The sequence below is a fragment of the Acromyrmex echinatior genome, chromosome 1 (genome assembly GCF_024713525.1).
Source record: "Acromyrmex echinatior isolate Ae372 chromosome 1, ASM2471352v2, whole genome shotgun sequence".
In the NCBI taxonomy this organism is placed as follows: Eukaryota; Metazoa; Arthropoda; class Insecta; order Hymenoptera; family Formicidae; genus Acromyrmex; species Acromyrmex echinatior.
In genome coordinates this window covers 6,823,575-6,846,316 of record NC_141852.1, presented here as the reverse complement: position 1 = coordinate 6,846,316, position 22,742 = coordinate 6,823,575, and the positions used below count along the sequence as shown (strand labels likewise).

The window sequence follows — 22,742 nt, the reverse complement described above, 5'->3', positions numbered from 1 at the left end:
CGACATTGCTTTCCCGAAGGCTGTGGCGGTTTCCTCAACCCCCGTACGAGCGTCTCGTGGCTTACAATCGATTGACCCATCCTGCAAAGTCGCCACCCCGGGGATGCGAAAGACCAGCCCTCCCGCTTACCCTCGCCCAGGTCGAACGACACGGATCGTCCTTTCAGCATGCGTAAACACGCGGGCTGCACCCCTTGAAACTGCCGCTGGCACAGGGGGATGAAAAGCCCCTTCCAGAAACCCATAATGAAGCGCGCAGCGCGCATTGCGCATTGCTGGTCGTGTCCCAACGCGGAACACCGTGGGTAGGTTCCAGGATAGGGTAGATGAGCATGCGTGTGAATCGCCCAAAAGTGTGCCTGTGTACGTACAAACGAACGTGTAGGCAGTGATGGATTTTGATGATCGGATACCCGTGTGCCATCTAATTTCAAGACTTTTAAATAAAACATTTTTATAAATCGCAAAAATAGAGAAGAACGTTCATTACCTTTAAAGATTGAGAGAAGATACTTCGTGAGACGTGGAGTAATTTGAGCTGGGATGCAATTTTCACTTTTTTTTTTTCAGAAACAAAATTATCGTGATAATAATCACGAGAGAGTCACGAGACATTATCTCGAACAATCTACAAATCTTAGTTAATTCTTTTTAGCTGAACGTCACTTCATCTTTCGGCCTTCCCTTTTCACCTGGGAGAAAAAAAGAGAAAAGATAAAACTGTACAAAAAAAAAAAGCTAAAAAGAACAGATCTTTTATGAAATAGAAGATTTTCTCTTTCGAGATGCCTCTCGAAGGTCTCAGCACACATCTCGCGCCTGTAAGAGGATCCGCTACTGCAAATACGTGTATGTGTGTATGTGTGTTCGGTGTGCCGGAGGAACGGGCGAACGGATGCCAGTGTTGGGGGATCGGTGGCGAGGATAGGGCGAAGGGAGCCGGCTGGACCAACCTCGCGGCACCGAAGGCTCGCGCGGACGACGCGAAAGGAGGAGAGAGCGATCGGCGGCGGTGTGGCTCGCGGGAAGTGAAGCTGGTCGGCCCGGCCGGCACGGCATGGGACTGGGGACTCTGGGAGTCGCGAGGTTGGACGGAAGGGCCGGGCGCGCGAGCCGCTCGAAAAAGGGTGCGACCTTCGACGGCCTCGGCCAGCCCTCGGGGAGACCGCGCCCACGCATTTTTAGCAGGATCCCAGAAGTCGGCTGGAGCTCGTTTGGCCTTGGAACGTATCACTCCGTCTCTCTCCCGGTTCTCTCCCGTTCTTCCCTCCCCTCCCCTCCTCTCCCGCTCCTTTCTACCCGACTCTTCCTTCGCGCCCGTCGCGATCTCGCTCTCGTACGCGGTCCTCGTAAGGGTCGTGTCAAGGGCCGCGCCGCCGGACCCGCTGCGGCAGCTGCTGCTGCCTTCCCTTCTCTTTACGGCGCAGCGCATTGCGCCGATCGCGAGAAACGATCGGCCGAACGAAGAAGCGAACGAAGACCAAACGAGTTTTCAGAGGCCACTGACTGCTATTCCCTCACGCTCCGCTTTGTCGGATGTATGAGTCTCAAGATATTGACTTGCCTTTCGCTAGCACGATCCTCGAATTTTGGATTCCTGGTACTACGTTACATCGAAAGACCGAAGGGCGTAGTATGGGAGAACGCGGTGCAGGTGCAGGCGTTTTTTCGCGGAGCAGGTCTTTTTGATTGACGAATTTACGGAATTCATGAATACACCTGATTTTTATAGATTTCTCATAATTTTAGGGTAAAAAGATCGTTATAAAAGGCGAAAACGGAAAGCATTGCGTAAACGGAAGCATTCTATAACATTAATTATTTTTAATTTCCAAATCAAAATGTATTATTTTTAAACATATAGAGAGAGTTAAAAAAAAAAGAACCATATTTAATCAACCCATTTCTATCAAATTGTTTCAAACTAAACAGCGTTCATATTAACGTACATACATTTAAATAAAAAACTAATTTGAATCAAATTAATATTAAGATAATATATATTTATTTAAAATATATGTATACTCGTATCAGTTTAATACCTAATTTTGATCGTCAATAAATTAACGCTTCTCGTATTTAGTTAATTCATTAATATATACACTGAAAAAATTTTTCTGGCTAAAAATGAGCGAATCAGAAATTTCTGATTAAATTTATTAGAATTCTATAATAATTGAAATAATTCTGATTGATATAATATTTCTGGTAAAATCTACTAATATTCTTATTTTTACCAGAATAATTATATTAATCTGCTAGAATTCTAGTTATCTCAATTAGAATTCTAATAGATTTAACCAGAAAATTCTGATTTGTCCATTTTCCATTAAAATTACTATTTAATTCAACGAGATGATTTTTCTCAGTGTACACTTCTTGAGTTAAACTATTATATTTAACTCCGTTGTTCCAATTAAATTAACGACACACATTGAGCAGGAATAGTGGATCTACAGAAATGATTAAAAATAAATTGGATATAATTTGAAATTATGAATATTTAAAAATGTTTATATGGATGGTAAAAGATCCAAGAGCGCACGGGAGAAAGGAGTAGTCCTACTTTGGAAAATTATACAAAAATAACAATTTTGCTGAAGCTAAAATATCTAAAAATTTAGCAAAATACAAATTAAAAAAATAATATTATTGAATTATATTAACCCTCTACCCATATTCATATCATATATTATTTATCATGTTCAAAACTTGATCTTTTTGTTAATAATGTAGTAAGTATCACACACGAGAACTTTTTAAAAATGCTTGGTCAAAAAGACCCGAACACGGATAGAGAGTTAAAATAATTATATAGAATGCTCGAACTATATAGAATGTCAATTTCTCATCATGCTCCAGTCTTCTACATAATTGCTTTGATCGTTTAGGAAATTATTTTCAGACCTGTCTAACTAAATTTTTAAATATTTCAGTAACATCGTTCTTTTCTCACACGTCTCGATGTTCAAGAGTATCACAGAAATTAGCGATACTCTTTTACCGAGCTTTGCATGCCTGATACTACATTACATTGAGGATAAAAGGTGAAAAGGCACGATACAGCACGAGTGCGTATCGACGTGTTTCGAGAAGAAACATCTCTATGAATTACAACTATGCAGAATTTTTGAATTATCAAATTTTACACTTTTGACATTACACTACATGAATACTGAAACGTTGAAAGTCACGTTACATAACAAATGCAATTTACATCACATTATCATTATTAAAGCTTAGATTTCTTGTAAAATAATTGTTCGAAATTTGATTGGAAAGAATAAAAATAAGAAATTGATTTTATAGATCTGCACGAATTGTGTGATATATAAAAAGATTTTTATTCACAACCACAAACAAAAACAATTCATCTTGGAAAATTGGATCTATAGAAACAGACCCACGCATTTTGACCAGGATTTTATCACAGTTTAAAGGTAGATAAAGGACATGCGAATCCTTCAGGATGAATATATTTGCTCATTTATGGAAAATCTTTTTTAAAAGAAGATTATAATTTATATTTTTTACTATTTTCAATATAACATTATATGCTTTTTCTATGCGAATATTTTTTTTATTTTTTTATCCAGGGTTATAAGTCTTTTATTATTATCTATTTAAATCTATTATATATAATAATAAAACAAAAATAAATATAATAATAAAATTATCTGATATTATTTTTTATTATTATACATTTTTTATTATTACATAGTTAAAAAAAATATCAGTCCACGAATGCAATTTATGTCATATAAACGCAAATATTTATTGTGCTGAAATAAATATTCACAAATTGCAAACTTTAGTGCAAAGCTGACCGAATAATAGCAGTATTTTTTAATTCACTCATATTTCTCCGTATTTGCTCACATTTATAGTTTATTTATAATTTAATTTTTCATAATAATCATGATACGTGAACCACGTGAAATTACACGATTTTGCAATACTTCGTTTTAATAAAAGGCTTATTTTGTGATATAAAAACTTTCAAGACGTCCGATTATAATAATTATAAATAATGTAACAATATGCCGAATAATTTAGTTTTATTTCTACAAAGTAAATATTGTCAAAGATGCGAAAAATATTTAAAGAATTACATGTTTTCTGTATAAAGTTATTTGGACACGCATGGTGTGTAGCAAGAGAATCTTGCCGTATGAAGATATCACGCACCATGAAAATATGATGTGCTCGCATCATAACGTAGCTCCTGTACATTCTGTTCCCCTATCTTGCGACATATGAGAGATATGAATCGCCCTATCTACGATGTTTCCCTTAGTTGAGTATCCTTTTAGATTCCTTTTAACTTTTTTTATTCAGTAATATTTATAATCACTGATTAATTCGATTAATCGTGGTAACAATCGTGGTTTGAGAATTTCGATATCGAGCATTTCTTGTCGCAATTAGGTATCGATGAAAAAAACTCTGTCTCAAATATCGCTTGCAAATACCACTGTTAATACTAAAATATCGAAACTAGTAAGAAATAACGAGACGTTAAAACGATACGTGCAACGTGCATGATCGTCGCACATTTCGCAACGCACCACACACATTTTCATTACTATTTCAGAAAAAAATGATACAATCGCGTTACCGTCCTCCTATAAAGCTACTTGCCGGTCTTTACTCGGACTCAACTGTGTACGTAATAATAAATAGATGATATGACACAACGCTACCTTCTTGCTTCGCGATAATATGTGCCTCTGGTTCGCGATTTCCCGCCCTGTCACCTCCTCGGTCCGTTTATTCTCCTGCTATGCCGATGTAACGGAGTTGTTTACACTGCGCATGTAATATGGCATCGATGCGCTTTTCTCCCGTCATAATTCGCGTCTCTGTTTCCTATATACACTCCTCCTCAGCGTCGCGAGATCTCGCGTCTCCTCGTTTCACGCCGCGGCGTTTTTCAGCGTCTCTCCCTCTCGGCGGCGCATTTTTGTCGCGTACGATCATGTCATCTCGAGCCTCTCGTGTAATTTACATATATATTTATTCAATCGCGAAACCGCGCAAAACTAATTTCCTCGCATCCGTTACATGGACTCTTTCTCCTCGAGCGCGATGCCGTCGACGTTTTCGCGAAACACGGAGAGACAGGATCGCATTAGCGCGAGGAACTGGAATGTCCGTCTCCGATATACGCGATGGAGAGTATCACCGGAGATTTCCTGCGGGAGTTGCTAGCAAGTGCTAAACGCCAAAAACCGGTCTCAGGTTATCGCGATACATCTCCTACCAGGAATGTATCTCGGCTCGGAGCGTACAAGGCCGCGAAGGGAAACGCGTCGTTGTGATGAAACTTGTTATGCAAGCGAAACGACAATCGTAAATGGAAGCTGGAGAGCGAATAGCGATACACGACGGATCAGGATCGCAGCCCTTCGCGAAAGGGTAACGTGCTTCGTTTCCGGCGAGCTCGAGCCTCGAGGGCTCGTTAAATTCTCATTGCAGTGTGGCTTTGTGTGTGTGTGTGTGTGTGTGTGTGTGTAATTGATTTTTACGCTTAAGTGTTATCTCTTTATTTCTAGCGTTATAAAAATGATATCAGAGACTAAAGAAGAGACTGAATAAATATTTATAATTCGATCTGCTGTTATTTCTATGCGAAATGTATGATATATATATGGATGAGTTTTTTTCAATCTTTGTACCATAATGCATCACACGTGACAGTTCTCTTCGTTTACTCTGGTATCAGGTAAAAGAAATAAGATCCGCTGACCAAAGGGTCCGTAAGGTAGCAAAAAGGGTCATTCTGTTCATTCTGTCTATACTCCGTTCCGCCTCAAACCACAGAAACCCGATGATGAGATATGAAAAAAATGAAAAGTGATATCCGTGCTAACAGGAGACCATCATCATCGCGGAGTTTGCCGACGGAAAAAGCTGGCATTTACATTTCTCCGAAATCACGTTTTGTCACGATTTACATGGAATATTTGCAGCGCTCGGCTTTATTGATAATTAACGTTCAACAAATGCCGCGAAATATGTGGTTGCGTTAAACTGCATACACAGCATTTCTCTTTTTGTTAAAAATGACGTTTCGCAATTTGTTACACTGTTAAATATCAAAAGATTGATGCAATAACTTTGTAGTAAAAAATAACATTTTGTATATGTAATAAAATTCGACTTATATTTGTTTTATTATTTATTAAATACATACGTTAATGACGTTAATGGCGTTGTTTACTTTACCTATAAAGCAATTCAATCATAGAATTGGATTGATTTACATTTTGACATACATGGAAGTTGAAAAATAACATTTTTATTTTTTGTATGTAATTAAGTATAAATCAATCCATTTTTGTAAATTTGCTTAATTTCAAAATAAATAACGTCCTTTAACTAAATTTTTTAAAACTGAATTTGACTCAAATTTAAAACATTTCTTGAGTTAAATTAATTGATTTTATTGTTTTAATTAAAGTAACAATACATATGTATATTGAATACGAGCAATTTAAAAAATATTAACAATTTATAAAAATATTAAAAATAATTAAAAATAATTCAAATTAAAGAGAGCATAATTTGATATAAATTTAATAATATTTTTTGAATAAATTTTATATTAATAAATACGAGTTTGGAAAGAATAATAGTTAAATTTATTTAACTCTCGTTCTATATTGTTATAAATAATATAAATTAACAATATATTGAATAGAAACAATGGCAACCAATAGAAATAATTAAAAATAGCTCAAATTAAGTATAATTAAATGTTTTAAATTTAGCAGTGTATTCTTTGAAAAAAAAATTATATAAAAGTATGAGCTTGGAAAAGGATAATTGAAATGATTTCTATTGTTTTAGGTAAATTAACAACTTATTGAGTAGCGGCCTATAGAAAATAAATGATTAAAAACAAATCGAACATAATTTCACATTATGAATTTAACAGAGTATTCTTTGAATAGAAATGAAGAAAAAAAGAGTATGAAGTAAAAAAGATTAAAAAATGGGCTTGGAAAGAGAGGATTGTATAAAGATAAGTCGAGTAACGCGTCGCGTTGAAAAGTGGAAACGCGAGTTTCGACGAGAGATAACGTAGTTATGCGCATTGCGTTGTGTGCGCACACGCATATGTGTTTACGTGTGCATCAAAGCGCGGTGCATCCTGGTGTCTTCGTGCTTGCCAGCGGGATTCGCGGTGGTGTCATAATGACGGCAATTAGTTTCGCTCCATTGAGTTCTAAATGCGGAGACTCAGCCATCAGGGATGCAGAGCGCCTGAGGAGGCTCGAAGGATCCTCGGCCGACGGCGTTGGCCGCAGGAACCACGGCGGCACGGGTTCTCCTGCGGTTTCATCCTACTATCCTGGCCGCTGTCGCCGTCTTTCTTATTAATATGCTAATAATATGCTAATTTTATCGAACGTCCGAGGATCAATTATGAACGAGGATTCTCACGGGTCCCGTCTCGGCCGTGCCCGACGCCGCCGGCCGTTAATGTCCGCGTCGATGTCGTCCAGGGTGTTTCAGGGATTACGGCCACGTGTAATACGAAACACCTGCGATCAGGGAAGCATAGGACTATGCAAAGTGGACTTATCCCTCAGGAGCCACATCTCCGAGACGCGCGACGTGTATCTCGAAGATAACTGGAAGATAACGTTATATACCTGCAAACCTTCCCCGCGTTATTCGTGAGAAATGTAAATTAATTTATTTCCGTTTACAATGCGCAACATGGTGGTCCTTGCGGCGTAACGATTGGCAATGACAATTTCAATTTTTGTCTGTGAGTTTATTATTAATTTTAGAGAACACAACAGAATTTTATTGATAAGCAAAAACTCTATGGAATAATGACAACACAAATAATCGAAAAAGATTATATTCAGCCAAAGAATCTTTATTGTTAGAGCTTGAATTAAAATAAAATAAAATATGTCATAGTTGAATATTTCAAAAATGTAACACACACTTTGGTATGGTAATGTAAGTTATTATGAATTTTTAGTTGTTATTATTTAATTCGCTAATTAACGTTGTCTTTTATGCCAAAGAGTATAATGTATTCAAATATGCCAAGTAGATTAGGTAACTTTGAAAATTTTAGAAACTTGGAAAATTTTGTCAACCTCTTCGAAAAAAGCGTTTGAGTCACTATTAAATTTCATCAGTTATTATTAAATATCATCACAAGAGCAATGGTAACTCAGTTCCTTGAGTTAATAACATTTTGTTATTTTAACATTTTGTTTTTTTTTTAACTTCCATGTGCGTCAAAATGTAGATCAATTCTTTCTGTGGTTAGTTTCAAATTAAACAAAGTACACATTAACACACTTGATAAATAATAAACTGAAGAGTCAAAAATATATTTTCTTGAGTCAAACTTTTAATTGTTTTAATTGAATGGTACATTAAATAAGACCAATGACGATCTTTAGAAATGACAAAAAGTAAATCAATTATTATATAATTTGAAATTATGAACTCATAGTATTGCTGCTGAATAGTATTTTTGAACTGAAATTGTAAGATTCACGCAAAGACATTATTAAATACGCTTTGATCGAATACAGCGATTTTTCTCTTATTTATGTTGAGGATTGTATCATATAAGTCTGTCTTTCCTGCAGAGATATTAGTTCCCGATTCGTTTATAATGTTTTTCCCATCCCCTCTCTTCAAAGTTTCACTTTACAAGCGAAATTCAGTAGTTTGACGTATTTCTCTATAACGCCCCACGCAAGTTGCAGCACAACGCGATCCGATCGCGTCGAAATATAAATGTACATTGAATGAACGCGCTTCGCGCGAATGAATAAAATACGCGCACGAGCACGAGCTTAATTCTATTATCGACCTGCGCAGTGCGCTGTGAGTTTCTCGGCGAGGGCGGCGTAAGCCCGAAGGGTTGCGGACACGTTCCTGAAGACGGTTCCAGAAAGATCGGGATCGCATCAGGCCTCAGGATCGCTCATGAATGCCTAATCGGCCGCCCTTTGTTAATCCCCCGGAGGGTAAAAAGATTTGCCGCTTCAACGGCTTTGAAAGAAAGTGGGACTGCCGGCTGATCAGGAGTGCACGAGAAGATGGAGGCAGCCGAATCAGAAGACGAGTTTTGTCAGCTATGGCATACCCAGAAAGTCAGTACTGATTCTTCAAGTGAACCAAGAGCAGATGCTGGAAAGATAGGGAAACGCTTACTTGAATGATAGAATTTTTTTAACGCAAATTATAGAAATCAAAGAGGTAGACAGTTCTTAAACAGTCTACCTAGATCTTAAATGCTTGTATGATTCTTGTGTGAATTTATATACTACGTATGTAGTTCCTAGAAATGATTTTTCGGTCTTGAAAACGGTAACTCTACTAAACTACCGCAGTAATATCACGAGTTAAATTGGCTAGCAATTTAACAAATTTTTGATGCTTATTCGCGTCTTCGAAACGATCTTAATAATGTTGAATAACATATTAAAATCTATAAATAATTAATTCTTATTGCGAAAAATATTACCTCAGCCGGGAGTCGAATCCGGATCTCTTGCATTTCGTGCGAGTGTCCTTTAGACTACCGAGGCATTTTTTTATTTTCAATTAACTAGCTTGTCGAAGAATAGATTGATTAAATAATCTCAACAAAACTTTGCTTAAATAGAATTTTAATTCGAGACTTGATTTTATACAGATAATGTTACATGATAAAATGCAATGTTTAAAAACAAAACTTAAATTAGCAATAGGATTCTTAAAAAATTCATCTCAAGATTTCGTGACGGTCTATATGATAAATACAACGTCATTGATATAGCGATGGCAAACGCGCTACATTCGAATGAATGAGTTCGCCAATAAATGTCTACGGTGCCATCGCTGTTCTCACTGTTGCGGCGCAAGATGACGATCCTCGTTTTGCTTCGAGACTCATCGGCGGCCATTTGATACCAAACTCAGACTGCACCCCATCAGGGTATCATAACAACGTCGCGTATCATTTCAGTCGCGGGCAATAAACTCGTCCGCGTCAAGAAGAAGTTCTGATGCCGAATCAGTTATGCTTGAGCAGGTTCGAACAAATTTCGTCCTGGCTTCCAAGGATATTATAAAAAGCACAGCAGCGTCCTGTCTTGAGAGATAGAAAAAGAGAGAGAGAGAGAGAGAGAGACATCTTGAGATTTCATCTCTCTTTTCAGTTCAACGATGCTCTCACCATTCCGCGAGATGATTCCCTCGCATGCACGGTACCGATTAGGATTATACGAGCGTAATTTAACCGCAGTTGTAGGCGCGGATATCGTTATGTGAATTTTTACAAGGGGTGCGAACCAACTCGACTGGCGATTAGGGGTATATAAGACAGGTATACGACAGAAGGATAGCGAGTGGTTCAATAAATAGTTAACCACTTCATCTTCGATTTATTCGACCAGTCTAGCTCTCACATGAACAGGAGAACATCTCGGCGAGGGTAAGATGGACGGTAAACGGTGCCACGACACAGAGAACAGGAAACGAGTAGGCGTGAGTTATGACGACGTATAACTTAACGACCGAGGTCATTAAACTGTGCGTGTCCCATGAGTAGATCTAGCTTGGGACAAACGCGAGAGGTAAATGCCAAAAGCAGCGAATAGATAAACAACCTTATGGGGATCTTAGGAGCGAGCAGAAGGTCGAACGCATGCTAGAGCCAGCCCTATAGTAAGGCCGAGAGACGAGGGCTCGCCTGCCTTTTGTAAGAGAGTCGCTTACCTTGAAAGGTAAGTCGAAGATGATAGGTAAACTATCATCTGATGGTTTTTGTACGAGAAAAATTGAACGTTGGAAATTGGAAACCTCTGCAAATTGGAAACAACATCCAAGGAGATTGTAGGAAAATGGGCTACGCAAGTTTTAGAAAAAACTCAAGATTAATATATTTTTGATACTCTCTCTTTGCAGTCCATAGTCTGTATTAGATTGTAGGATTATTTCATTGAAATAAATTACGGTTGTGATATAAACGATACATTTTTTATTATAAATATATTGGTATAAAAAGCACTTATAATATATATGTAAGATTTAGATCACCTTGAAGGCTTAAAAAATTGAAAACATTTTTTGTCTTAAATAATTTATGTAATAGTCTTAACTTTATAGTCTTAAAAACAAGATATAATTAGTTTTAATACGAAATTATTAATACTAAAAATTTTTTATTTAAGTTTAAAATATACTTAAAAGTAATTACTTATTTCTTTCGTAATTTTGCTTTAAAAAATTCATAAATTATGTATGATTTTCGTGCCTCTAAGATGGTTTAACTAACGTATTTTGTTTTTTAGTGTAAAGTTTCTGTTTAGTATAACATTTTTCTTATCAATAACACGTCTTAACTTTTGCATTTACTTTTATTCTTTCAAACAATTAAAAAAAACAGCAATTTTTTCTAAAAATATATAATATTGTAGTTATATTAAATCTTTTAGACGATAAATATAACTTTTTAAGACTTTTTATAAAATAAAATTGATTATAAACTTTGTATTTTAAATTTTATTTAAATGTATTTTTTTTATAATAAGTTTTGAAATAATATTCTAGATGTTTCATATTACATTAAAGATCGTTTAACTGTGTCACATTACCATAATCATACAGTATGTATATTATATTCAGTACTGTTCAATCATATTTATACGATTTATCTTAGCCAATAGCAATGTTTCGCTTATATTTCACAACTTGCGCACAATAGGCCTATTCTTTATCGTTGCACTGTGGACTGCATTAAAATTTTCTCTCTTTTTCGCTTTCACTAAACTTCAACTATTTTATTTTAAGCGAATACATATTTATTCAGCAATAAAGAACAGATCTATGTTATGATTTAGTGTTAAACGACAAAAAGAAACAAATACGTGTTTTCTCATTCGCAGCCAGAGAGATTTATTATAAATCTTATTTAATAAAGAAACTAATTCAACAGTGGTGGTATCGATCGTTTATTAATTTTTCTGTCGTCCGCAGGGAAAACAAAACGGAAAATTAAATTATTTTCACATAGTCTTTAAAACTTTTCCAATATCTGTAAATAATAATAATAATAATAATAATAATAATAGGTGTGTGTATGTGTGTGTGTGTGTGTGTTAATAAGATTAATATTCTTATACCGCAACAGCTGATGCTGTTCGATGGACATCGAATGCATGAAGAAGGCTCTGTGCTATTAGTTGATCGTAAAGTTTTAAAACTAGATTTTATAAGATTGAATTTCTTAATAAATAGACGACATAACAAACTTTCACATATCGTCATACAGTCAAAATTATTAGACACCTTATTAACTGTTATTTAACGTTTTAATTAAAAAATTGATTTATAGCATTTGTTATAAATTAGCCTTTGTTGAAGAACTCTTTAAACTTATGTTATGTAGCAATTATATTTTGTGATATTATTAGCACAGTGATCGTTCGATTAGAAATCTCGTAATTTTTACGAAGTAAATAATCACACATCGAGAGAAAACGTAAAACATGATCGATTGGTTATACGATCGTCTTTTTTCGAGTAACTCGAAAGGAGGAATTTGTAGGAAATGTTTAAATGCGATTTGAGAGGTTATAAATTATGAAGTTGTTCGCTAACTCGCGAGCTGTTATTGAAAAAAATTTAAAGATATTTCAGCGATATATGAAACTTGATAAATTGGCTACAAGTTTAAAGAGAATTCGGAAGATAATCGAGCCAACGAGGAGTACGCAAACCGGTAGAAAACTACGAGCTGCAGTACTCCATGGACCATGTAATTTGAAATTAGACTACATTCCTGAAGAGGAGATTCAGCAAACACAGGTTTTTATTAAAAAAAGGCCTCTTCTTTCACGTAGTTCGTTTATTATCTTAAGCATTATAGAATAATTTTTCAAAGAAACTCAATATTTTCGGATTTAAGGCTCGTATTCATTTATTCCAAATTATATCAAAAGCGAGAAAACATACAATAAAATTCTTGCGAATTATATAAAAATACAAATATTTTTTAACAAAACAACATTTGTAATTGATATAATATAAACTTATAAAATATATCAAAAACTATCTTTTTATTTCAAGGAGAAATTAATTCTTATTTTTTCATGTATTATTAATTTGACAGCTTGTCATAGCTTATTTTATTTTCGGTTATGCAATAAAATAAGCTGTGAACATAGCTTATTTTTTTTCGGTTATATGTAATTATTATTTATTTCCGTATGATCATTTATTAATTAAGAATATATGAATCATAAATGAAAGTATTATTTCAAAATATTGTATTATCAAAACCTATTTATAAAAATTTTATAGATAGTTCTATTATTACATCTGTATTATTATAAATATTTGTGTACAATTTGAACACAATTTTTTTTATTGGTTTAAAAGTTGTTTATTTTTATGTTTGCTTTTATTTGTAGTACTTCGCAAATTTGAGGAAGTAGCATTACGAATTAAATCAAATTTTTTATATAAAATTTTAATAAATATTTATGTAAAATTTCACTTCATATAACAAATTTCGGAATCCATTTATATATATTATATACTGGTTTAAAAGTTATTTATTTAAACCTGTAACAAAATACGGTAACAAGATGGTAACTACACTGGACAAACTATTAAAAGCTAAATAATTTGTTTTGTTTTTTGCAGTTGATTTTATATTTATCAGCATATTTATGACAAATTTTTTTATATTAGCTAGTATTAATCTTTTTGGCTGATACTTTTAATTAATTATTACACAGCTAAAATATACTAAAACCTTAACAAAACAAAAAAAAAGTTTAGAGCATGGGCATACAAACAATGGAAAATTAAATCTTTGTTGTCCAATTTGTAACTCACATTGTTATTTATAATAGAAAGTTCGTTGAAAATCTTCAAAGGTTTTAATATATTGTATATAAGTATTTTAATAATTTTGTGTGAAGATATAAATTTTTGGCCTCTTTTCACCTCGGATTAAAATTCTGGGTATGCCGGTGATTGTAAGTGTCGTTTTATTGAAACATATTTTCGTATTTTGCAAGGATTTTTATTACGTATTTTCTTGCTTCTAATCATAATCTGAAATAGTATAATAGTAGCGAGTATGAGAACGTAGAAGCCTTAATTCGGATCCAGCGGCTTTTTCCCTGTCTCATCACGAATTGATCGCTACTTCCTGTTTTCCACACAGTAATTTCTACCGCGACTTATGAAGTCATACTGGCGAATTAAACGCCAGTCTCTTGGTGAACTTTAACGCCGCTACGCGTTGTAATGTCGCGCCATCGCGATTCCTGATCAAGGAATTTCATAAGGCATCGGTGGCTTGTATCTTCGCCTCGTGAAAATCTCGCTTTCACTTAAGGATCGATTCGCGATCCGAGCACTTTTAACGAAGGTTAAAAGTCGCCGGGCTGAAATTCAGCGAGCGATAGACACTTTCTCCGCTCGCTCGCTCGTTCATTGATCGGCCTTATCGCCGTCCTTCCCTTCTGCGCGAAATTCACGAGAGATTCGTTGAAAGGTTCGCGTGAACGTACACTTCTGCGGACTCACCGGAAGCGACGTACTCTTCTGGCGCGGCGAACATCGCAGTACTCCGAAGTCGACCATGGTCCTCGGTTTTGAGGTGTCCGGCACAATCCTAGAAATGGGTAGATTGGCACACGAGCAGACAGGTTATCAGATGGGAGAGGAAGTCGTCGTGCATAATTATCCCGTTTGCGGCGGCCTGGCCGAGAGCTGCTTGGCTCATTACAAAGTAGGACATTCTATCCTGAAGAAGAGAGGCGTCTTAATTTGTATGCTTCAGATCCGCTCGCGGATATCGCTGCGAGATCGTAATTTGTATATGTTATATGTAATACCAACGCCGTCGGTTTGTGCACGCCAACTTTCTTCATGCGCGCCGCATTCCGTCGGAGTCGGTCCCGCTGAGAGAATAATTGAACCGGATAAACGTTAGGACGTGTTTAGATTAATGAGACGGGCGTCTCTGAAAAACGCGGCGGCCGTCATGGACGATTATTTCTCGGCGTTATTGGCGATTGGTCGTCGAGCACGTATCCAAAGAAACGAGTGCCTTCTCGTTAACGCGAAACACTCGCGTTCTGCTCTCGCTGTCATCGATCTCGCCACACGAGTCTTCGGAGCGAAGGTATTCGTCTCAATCTGATTATCTTTATATATAAGTATAATGAATATAAGTAAATAATGAAGAAAAAATGAAAATTGCATTACATTTCTTTTTGGAAATATATCTGTTTTTTTATTAAAGCAATAAAATGAAATCAAACTCCTACGCACATACAAGGAGATTTTGTCGCTTAACTTAAAAATTTAGGTGAATATAAATCTGAAAGTACTTTTGTTCACTAACAAAAGAATCTAATTGTATTAATTCTAGTAGAAAAAAATGGACAAATCAGATTTTTATAGTTAAATATTATAGTTAAATCTATTGGATCATTTAAAAAGTATCAGCGGTTTTTTTCATTCAAAAATTGAATTAAAAACGGATTAAAAGCGGATACTTTTTAAATAACCTAATATTATAATTAGTCATCATGATTGGACATCTGATTATTTCAACTAGAATTATGTCCAATCATGATGATCGGAATTCGGATTCATATGATCAGAATCTATGGTTCACTCATTTCCAATCAGTAATTTTTTTTTAGTAATGAATTATCAAAATAATTATATAGGACGCTCAAGCTGGTTGCTAGAATATCAATATTTTTTGCAGCATTATCTATATTGGAAAATTTTAGTTGTATTAATTGGAATTCCAATTCTTGGAAAATAGACAAATCAAAATTTTCTGATTGAATCTATTATAATGATATTGAGATGACCAATATTTTGATTAATATGATCAAAATCTTTGTTCATCTTTCTTCTGGTTCATCTATTTTTAATTAGAAAATTTTTTCACAGTTAGAATATACAATACAGATTATTCCAGCAATATTGCGATGTTCTAACAATATATATTACAAATGTTGTAATATTGCTACAAGTTTTATGCAACATATTTAAGTTTTTTATACACATATAATTATTTTAATAGTCTAATAAAATTATTGTCCATATCTAGCTAAATTTTTAGGTATTTCAGCAAAATCGTTTTTCTGTGTATCTCAAGATCTCGATATGTTTGTTTTTTTATTACTTTTTTATTTATTTTTTTGACAAAGTTAATTATCTATAAAGATCTCGACATGTTTTTGTTTTATTAATTACTTCTGGACACCTATCATAGAACAAATCGGAATGGATTTCAATCCGAATTATTCAATTATTCCCTAGATTTCTATTGTGTTTTCTAGGGAAAACGGAATTCATTCCGACATGGTCCATGATAGATACCCTGTATATATATTATCTATTTTGTAGATAATTATACAAAGCAGTCGGAATTTTGCATTTTTTATTTTTTATAGCCGATAGCTATATGTGACGATGCAAGACGAGCTCAGTTATGCGCGAATCTCGGCGCGACGGTAATATATAGAAATGAACGTTGTCTACCGTACAAGTTGAAGAAAATCAGCGGAAAGGAAGAAGTGCGCGTGATGATCGAGACCGAAGGCGAGCCATGCATTGAGAACGTTGTTAAATGGTGAAATCATACGTATTATGTTACGAAATTAGATTACGAGGTTTCTTTTATTGGTAGTCGGAGGTGGCAAAAGTCGCGGTTGTGAAATGGAAATTGAAAGAGATGTGGAAAGTAGACCACCAGATGTTAAGATTTGTCCAAAAAAAAATCGTGCATCTTTGTGTATCTTCTTTTTCAGCTTGGAACACGATAGTCTGATTGCTGTCCTCGGTAGTGCGCGAAATAAACGATGTCTCGATTTTTTCTTTGTGCCAATGAACTGCATGATGTTTGCAGTCGCCGCGGAGTATTACAAAATTGCCGATACATTGGTATACAGGTCAATATTGTTTTTTAAGAACCAATTCTGACGATAATTTTTCTTTGAATCTTCCGTATAATTTTTCAGAATTTATATATATTTCAGAGTTTTTAAAAATTTTTATATCTTTATAATTTTTATAATTTTATACAAGTATAAGGCTAAAAAGGTCAAAGTAAACGAGTAAAAACAGATGTAAAATTAATCAAAATATGTGTACACAACTTAATAAATCAATTAAAAAGAACAAATCTATTTTCGGTCAAAGAGCGGATCTTGATGTTTAAGTATTTCAGAGTGAATTTATATACATATCCAATTTTGTAAGTCAATTTAATAAAGTTAAACGAGTATGTTTCGGCTCAACAAAGCTCTCCTGTAAAAATACAACAAATACAATTGAAGTATTTATTTTATATATATAAATATATATACACACATATATATACAGTATTCCAAAATGATCGCTAAATATTTATATCATGTGAAGAGTTGGTAGCGGACTAAACTGAGTTGAAAAGTCCTCTACCACTTCGCAATTTTCGCAACAGTTAACAAGATATTAATTAGTAAAAATTGTCTAAAATTGATCTTCAATAATTTTTTTATTCAAATACTATCAACTTTATAGAAAAACTGCAAGAGACAAAAATTGTTTATTTTCTTCTCATAAAGCTTTAAAAAAAAAGCTTTAAAAATTTTTTCAGAATTTGTTATCAACTTTTTAATACTGCATTTTCTTATTTTTATCAATATGAGAAAATACGAAATTAAAAAATTCTGAAAAAATTTTGAAAAAATTCACAGAGTTTTATGAGAAAAAAATAAATAATTTTTGCCTCTTGCAATTTTTCTGTAAAGTTAATAGTATTTGAGTCAAAAATTATTGAAGACCAATTTTCGGTAATTTTTAGTAATTAATATCTCGTTAATTATTGCGAAATTGCAAAATGGTTGAGGACTTTTCGACTTAGTTTAGTTTGTCCTATCTGCCCATGAAATATTTGGGACACCCTATATATATACGTTTTATTTAATTTGATATATGTTTTTGTTCATTTACTTCGGCCTTTTTAACTTTCCACTTCTATTTTAATACAAATAGCTTCCGCTTTTATATAATTTTATAACTTTTTAGAACATTCAAAATTTTTTTATATAAATTGGGACACTTTTTAGAAGTACCGAGAAGGTTTTTTAGAATTCTGCATTTTGTGAATTCTGAAATATAAGATTTATAAGATTCTGTAGAAAACTTATAAAATTTGGAAAAGTTTAAAATATTTTTCCAGAAATCTTTTCTAAATTTAAAATATGATAAATTCTTAAAAATATTATGGAAATTTTGTGTGTACCAAGAAAATGATCATTTGTATTGGATTGAAATAAAAATTCGTAGCGCTACTTTATTTATATCATAACTGTACATTAAAAAAAATTTGGTAATTATACCATTCAATAAAGCAAAGAATCTGTTTTTTGAATTACGAGTGTGATTTTTAATATTATTATGAGCAACCAAAGTCAAAATGTTCCTTTTATTTAAACTATGATAGCACAGTAACAAAAAAATCTTAGGAAAATTATATATATATATATATATTATTATAATAAGTTTTCATGATCGAAAGATGAAAATGTTTGAAAATTTTTTGAGCATGTGCCAACAAAGTGAGAAGAAAATTTTCCACCTTTTTTATCTTGTAGTTTTCTATGTGTAAAAATGATCAAACTTACAGGAATTCGAACGACATAGTTACTTTTCAAAAGAGAGATTTTAAGCTTTAAAACTTTTTTTTAATTAAAAAATAATAATAATAATAATACAACTAAGTAATGGCTTCTAGTTAATCAATCCAATATACAAAAAAAGCATGCAAGCCAATGTTGGTTCTTATTGCGAATATCTTAATGTTATTTATTCATAACAAACTGTAATAAAGTCTAAATTTCTCATCATACCGTAATTAATAATAATTATTAAGTGCTTTAATTGTCCACAGACCCAATTTAAAAGATGTCTATAAAAGACAGGGATCATACAGATATCATGTCGCAGCACAACCTTCACCATTGTCGAACAGAGTGTCATAAAAAAATGACTAATTTTGTATGGAGTATCGCAGATTTTTTAAATATATGTAACTTTATAAATGTTTTATCATCTAGTGACATTAAAGCCTGTTCTACAATGTGCTTATTGTTTCCAGTTTCTTGCTTTTTGCTATTTTTTTACATCTTGTCTTTTTGCTTCTTATTCGCTTTTTTTATCGCCTGAGATAAGAGTTAACGAACTTTGAAAGAAACAAAAAATACATAGCAAGAAATACAATTGTCGATAAAACGGTTGCAAAGAAGTTAAAAGCAAAAAAGGTACAAAACAAGAAATAGGAAACAAAGAGCACATTGTAGAATAGGCTTAAAGGGAACTCATGCAAGATTAACATTAATATGTCGTGTCCGACATTAATGTGTGGTGACTTCTCTCATATGCTTGTGATGCGCTGGTTGTGCACAGAGAATGGAGTGTGACTGGCAGAGTAGACAGCGCATGCATTTGCTATGCTAGAAATCCTGGGTTTGTTTCCCGATAAAAGTAAAAATATTTTATACACTCGTTCTTCTTTAGAACGAAGCGGCAACCCACCGAGAGTAATAATAATAACTATTGTAAGTGCGTTAATTGTTCATAGATCTAATTTAAAACATCCAAAAGGGATCATACAACTTGAAGATCATGCTGCGACACGATTCCTGTATGATCCCCTTGTCTTTTGTTGACATCTTTTGATGTAGGTCTGTGAACAATTAACGCACTTAATCATTATTATTAAGATATGATTGAGAAATTTAGACTTTATTACATTTTGTTATAAATAAACAAAATTAAGATATTCGTAATAAGAATCAATATTGGCTTGCATGCTTTTTTTGTATATTGGATTTTTTTAAATTTAAATTTCGTTTATTTTTGACGAAGCTATATTTGCTTGGATTTTGAAATGCTTAGTGCTACGTACTTTTGTTTCAAACCAATATAATTGATCGAGCAGAAGATGACATTTCCTTCTTTTGTAGAGAGACCATGCAGCATGTATTGGATTATAAGTCGGAGTGTGCAATTCGTCCTCGAATCTCGGCGATCTTCGGTCTGAATCATATCAATGATGCGTTCAATTATTACGCAAAAGTGCCGAGTGGGAAAGTGTTGATCGACTTGAAAGATCATGATCGGCTAATCTTATATGATGAATCTTAAGCATTAAATTTGATCAATCAATTTTATCTAATCAATTTAATTTATTGCTTCTTTTATAATAGCTTAATATTTACGTTTGTTTTACGAAAAATTTTTCAAGCATATGTTAATCGGCTGTAAGACAAAGAAGTTCTCAAATCTCTCTATCTTATAGCTAATCGACGGTTCGAAAAATTTTTTAGATGACAAATGTATGTATGAATATAAGTCTTATTGGTTTTTTCTTTTTTTTAAAATTAATTTGAGGTGATTTCGATTTTGCATCAAAATAATTTTAAATTAGTAAATGTAAGTGTGGACTTTTTTTAAATAATACGAGATTTTTTAAAATAATATTTTTAAATAATATGAGAATTAGAAAATATTTACTTTCTCAAGGACGATTTCAGTACAAGAAACTGAAATTAACGAAAAATTTAAACACGATATCTTTCAAGAATAAAAGTGAAATATTTTTTTGCTGATTTACTTTTTACTTTAAACAGATTACTTTAAACAGATACACAAAAATACACAAAAAGTTTAAATAGTAAGACATAAATCAATTAAGAGAAAATAAATCTTATTTTTTCGATCGTGAAGCAGAGTTAGGGCTTAGTACTTTAAATACTTTAATGTGAATTTATATACACATCCAATTCTGCAAATCCGCGCCTAAACCGTTTTCAATCTTAAAACGCACTCATGAAGAGGACTAGTATTGTAATATCACATTATACTGATAAACAATTTAAAAAATTTTTGATGTAATATAAGCATTTTAGAAAAATATCAATAACTTTATACTATTATAAACATTTAAAAAACTATAAATAATTTTGTATCAGTAAGACATAAACAATAGGCAAATTAATATTTTGATTTGCTATAACCTACGTTATTCACCATCTCTACCTACTTTCTGCAAATTCTCCTTAGTTATGATACCCTGATCTAAAATGGGATTGAGGTGGATCGATAAACTGAAAAGTAAAACCCATGACAATAACGTAAGGCAAAAACCAAGGTAGCATGGCGTAAGCAGTAGATAAGGGAAACGTAACATTAGATTCGCTATTGGCCTTACGGTCTCTACTGTGATTGGTTAATTCGCTTACTACTTACGTCTTACTGCCTCACGTTTCTGTGTGTGGACTTAAGAATGTGTGAGTACCCGAACATTCGGGACTCGTCCGTATTTTCGGGTACTCACACATCTATAACAAAGTGACATCGACGCGATGAGGGAAAGAATCGGATTGATAGCGCGAATATTTCGAGTGGGGATCTTATAGAAGGTATCGAATCAATAAGATAGGTCTTTGTTAACAATGTGCCGTCGCAAAAAATAATGATGAAGTTATTATAACAGCTAATCTGTTGAAACACTTGTTTGATGTAGATCTTATATGTATGCATGGAGAGGACAAATATTTTAACATGATTTTTCATGTCTTCTCCGATACGCATGCAATTTCAGATATATATTTTTTAAATTTAAATCAACCCGAGGAGATTTTGATTACATTAAAATAATTTTAAATTAGTTAAAATATTAATTATGGACTTCTTTTGAATAAAATAAGAATTAGAAAATAATTGACGGAGGAGATATTATGACCAGAAGATAGATATTGAGTTGGCAAGGAAGTAATTGCGTTTTTTCAGCTCAAAATTGTATATATAATATCTTCGACAATAATGAATGAAATTGAAATTTAAAGAAAGAATTTTAAAGTTTGAAATCTCTTTTAAAAGCTTACCACATTTTTTAAGTTTATATGGAGTTTGGTAATTTTTACATACCAAAAACTACGAGCTGAAAAAGATGGAAATTTTCTTCTCACTTTGTTTGTAACGTAAAACAAATTTGAGAAAATTTTCGACTACCTATCGTGAAAGCTTGATACTTTCCCTACAAAATTGTTTTTTAAAAATATTCCTACGATTTTTGGTTACAGAGTTATCGCAGATTAATTAAAAGAATCATTTTGATTTTAATTGCTCCGATTTTAATAACTCCGTTAAAAATTGTTGTATCGCAATTTAAAAAAGAGAAGAGAGAGAGACAAGCTGAAACTTTACTCTATCAAGATATATTGATATTGGTTGGTAAGAAAGTAATTGCGGTTTTTACTGATAGATATCTTTTAAAAGCCGCAATTACTTTCTTGCAATCTTCAATCCAATATATAACAATCTCTTAATTTCTCGTTATTAGATGGCAAATTCTATAGCGATTATTTACAAAATTATTAGTTCAGTAGTTTGTTACACTATAATGCTAATATGTCAATACACAATAATAAGTATTTATTATTGGTTATTAACCAAGTTACTTCATAATCATAAAATATAAATGGAGTGCCATATAATATCACTTTTTCCTGTTATTTTCTCAAGGATGATTTTAATATGATTTAATGCAAAAGAAACTGAATAAAGAACCTAAACGCTTATTGTGCTGTTAAGTATAAGCTCTATATTGTATAATTTAAAATAGTTGCATTTTACTTTTATACAGATTAAAAATCAGTATACAACTATCTTAATATGCACTA

At 33.2% G+C, this 22,742-nt stretch overlaps 1 protein-coding gene and 1 long non-coding RNA gene across 2 annotated transcripts; one reads left to right on the top strand and one right to left on the bottom strand.

Annotated features, from left to right (window-relative positions):
• Positions 1-549: 549 nt before the first annotated feature.
• LOC147910902 (uncharacterized) lies at positions 550-2,059 on the bottom strand. Its single transcript, XR_015545698.1, has 2 exons — positions 954-2,059; positions 550-837 (listed from the first exon to the last, which is right to left on the bottom strand). It is a non-coding gene; the product is annotated as an uncharacterized LOC147910902 (long non-coding RNA).
• A 12,723-nt stretch (positions 2,060-14,782) lies between these two features.
• Positions 14,783-22,233, top strand: LOC147910901 (protein Cryzl2). Its single transcript, XM_087409878.1, has 4 exons — positions 14,783-15,172; positions 16,464-16,642; positions 16,821-16,961; positions 20,022-22,233. The coding sequence occupies exons 1-4, from the start codon at positions 14,996-14,998 to the stop codon at positions 20,200-20,202; spliced, it is 678 nt and encodes a 225-aa protein (XP_087266004.1). The 5' UTR covers positions 14,783-14,995; the 3' UTR covers positions 20,203-22,233.
• Positions 22,234-22,742: the final 509 nt, after the last annotated feature.

Bases quoted from the DNA above. Each gene is read 5' to 3' on its own strand.
- LOC147910901 (XM_087409878.1), top strand. From the start codon at position 14,996: ATGAGACGGGCGTCTCTGAAAAACGCGGCGGCCGTCATGGACGATTAT. The intron at 15,173-16,463 runs GTATTCGTCTCA...TATTTTTTATAG, and splicing joins CACGAGTCTTCGGAGCGAAG to CCGATAGCTATATGTGACGA. The intron at 16,643-16,820 runs GTGAAATCATAC...CTTCTTTTTCAG, and splicing joins ATTGAGAACGTTGTTAAATG to CTTGGAACACGATAGTCTGA.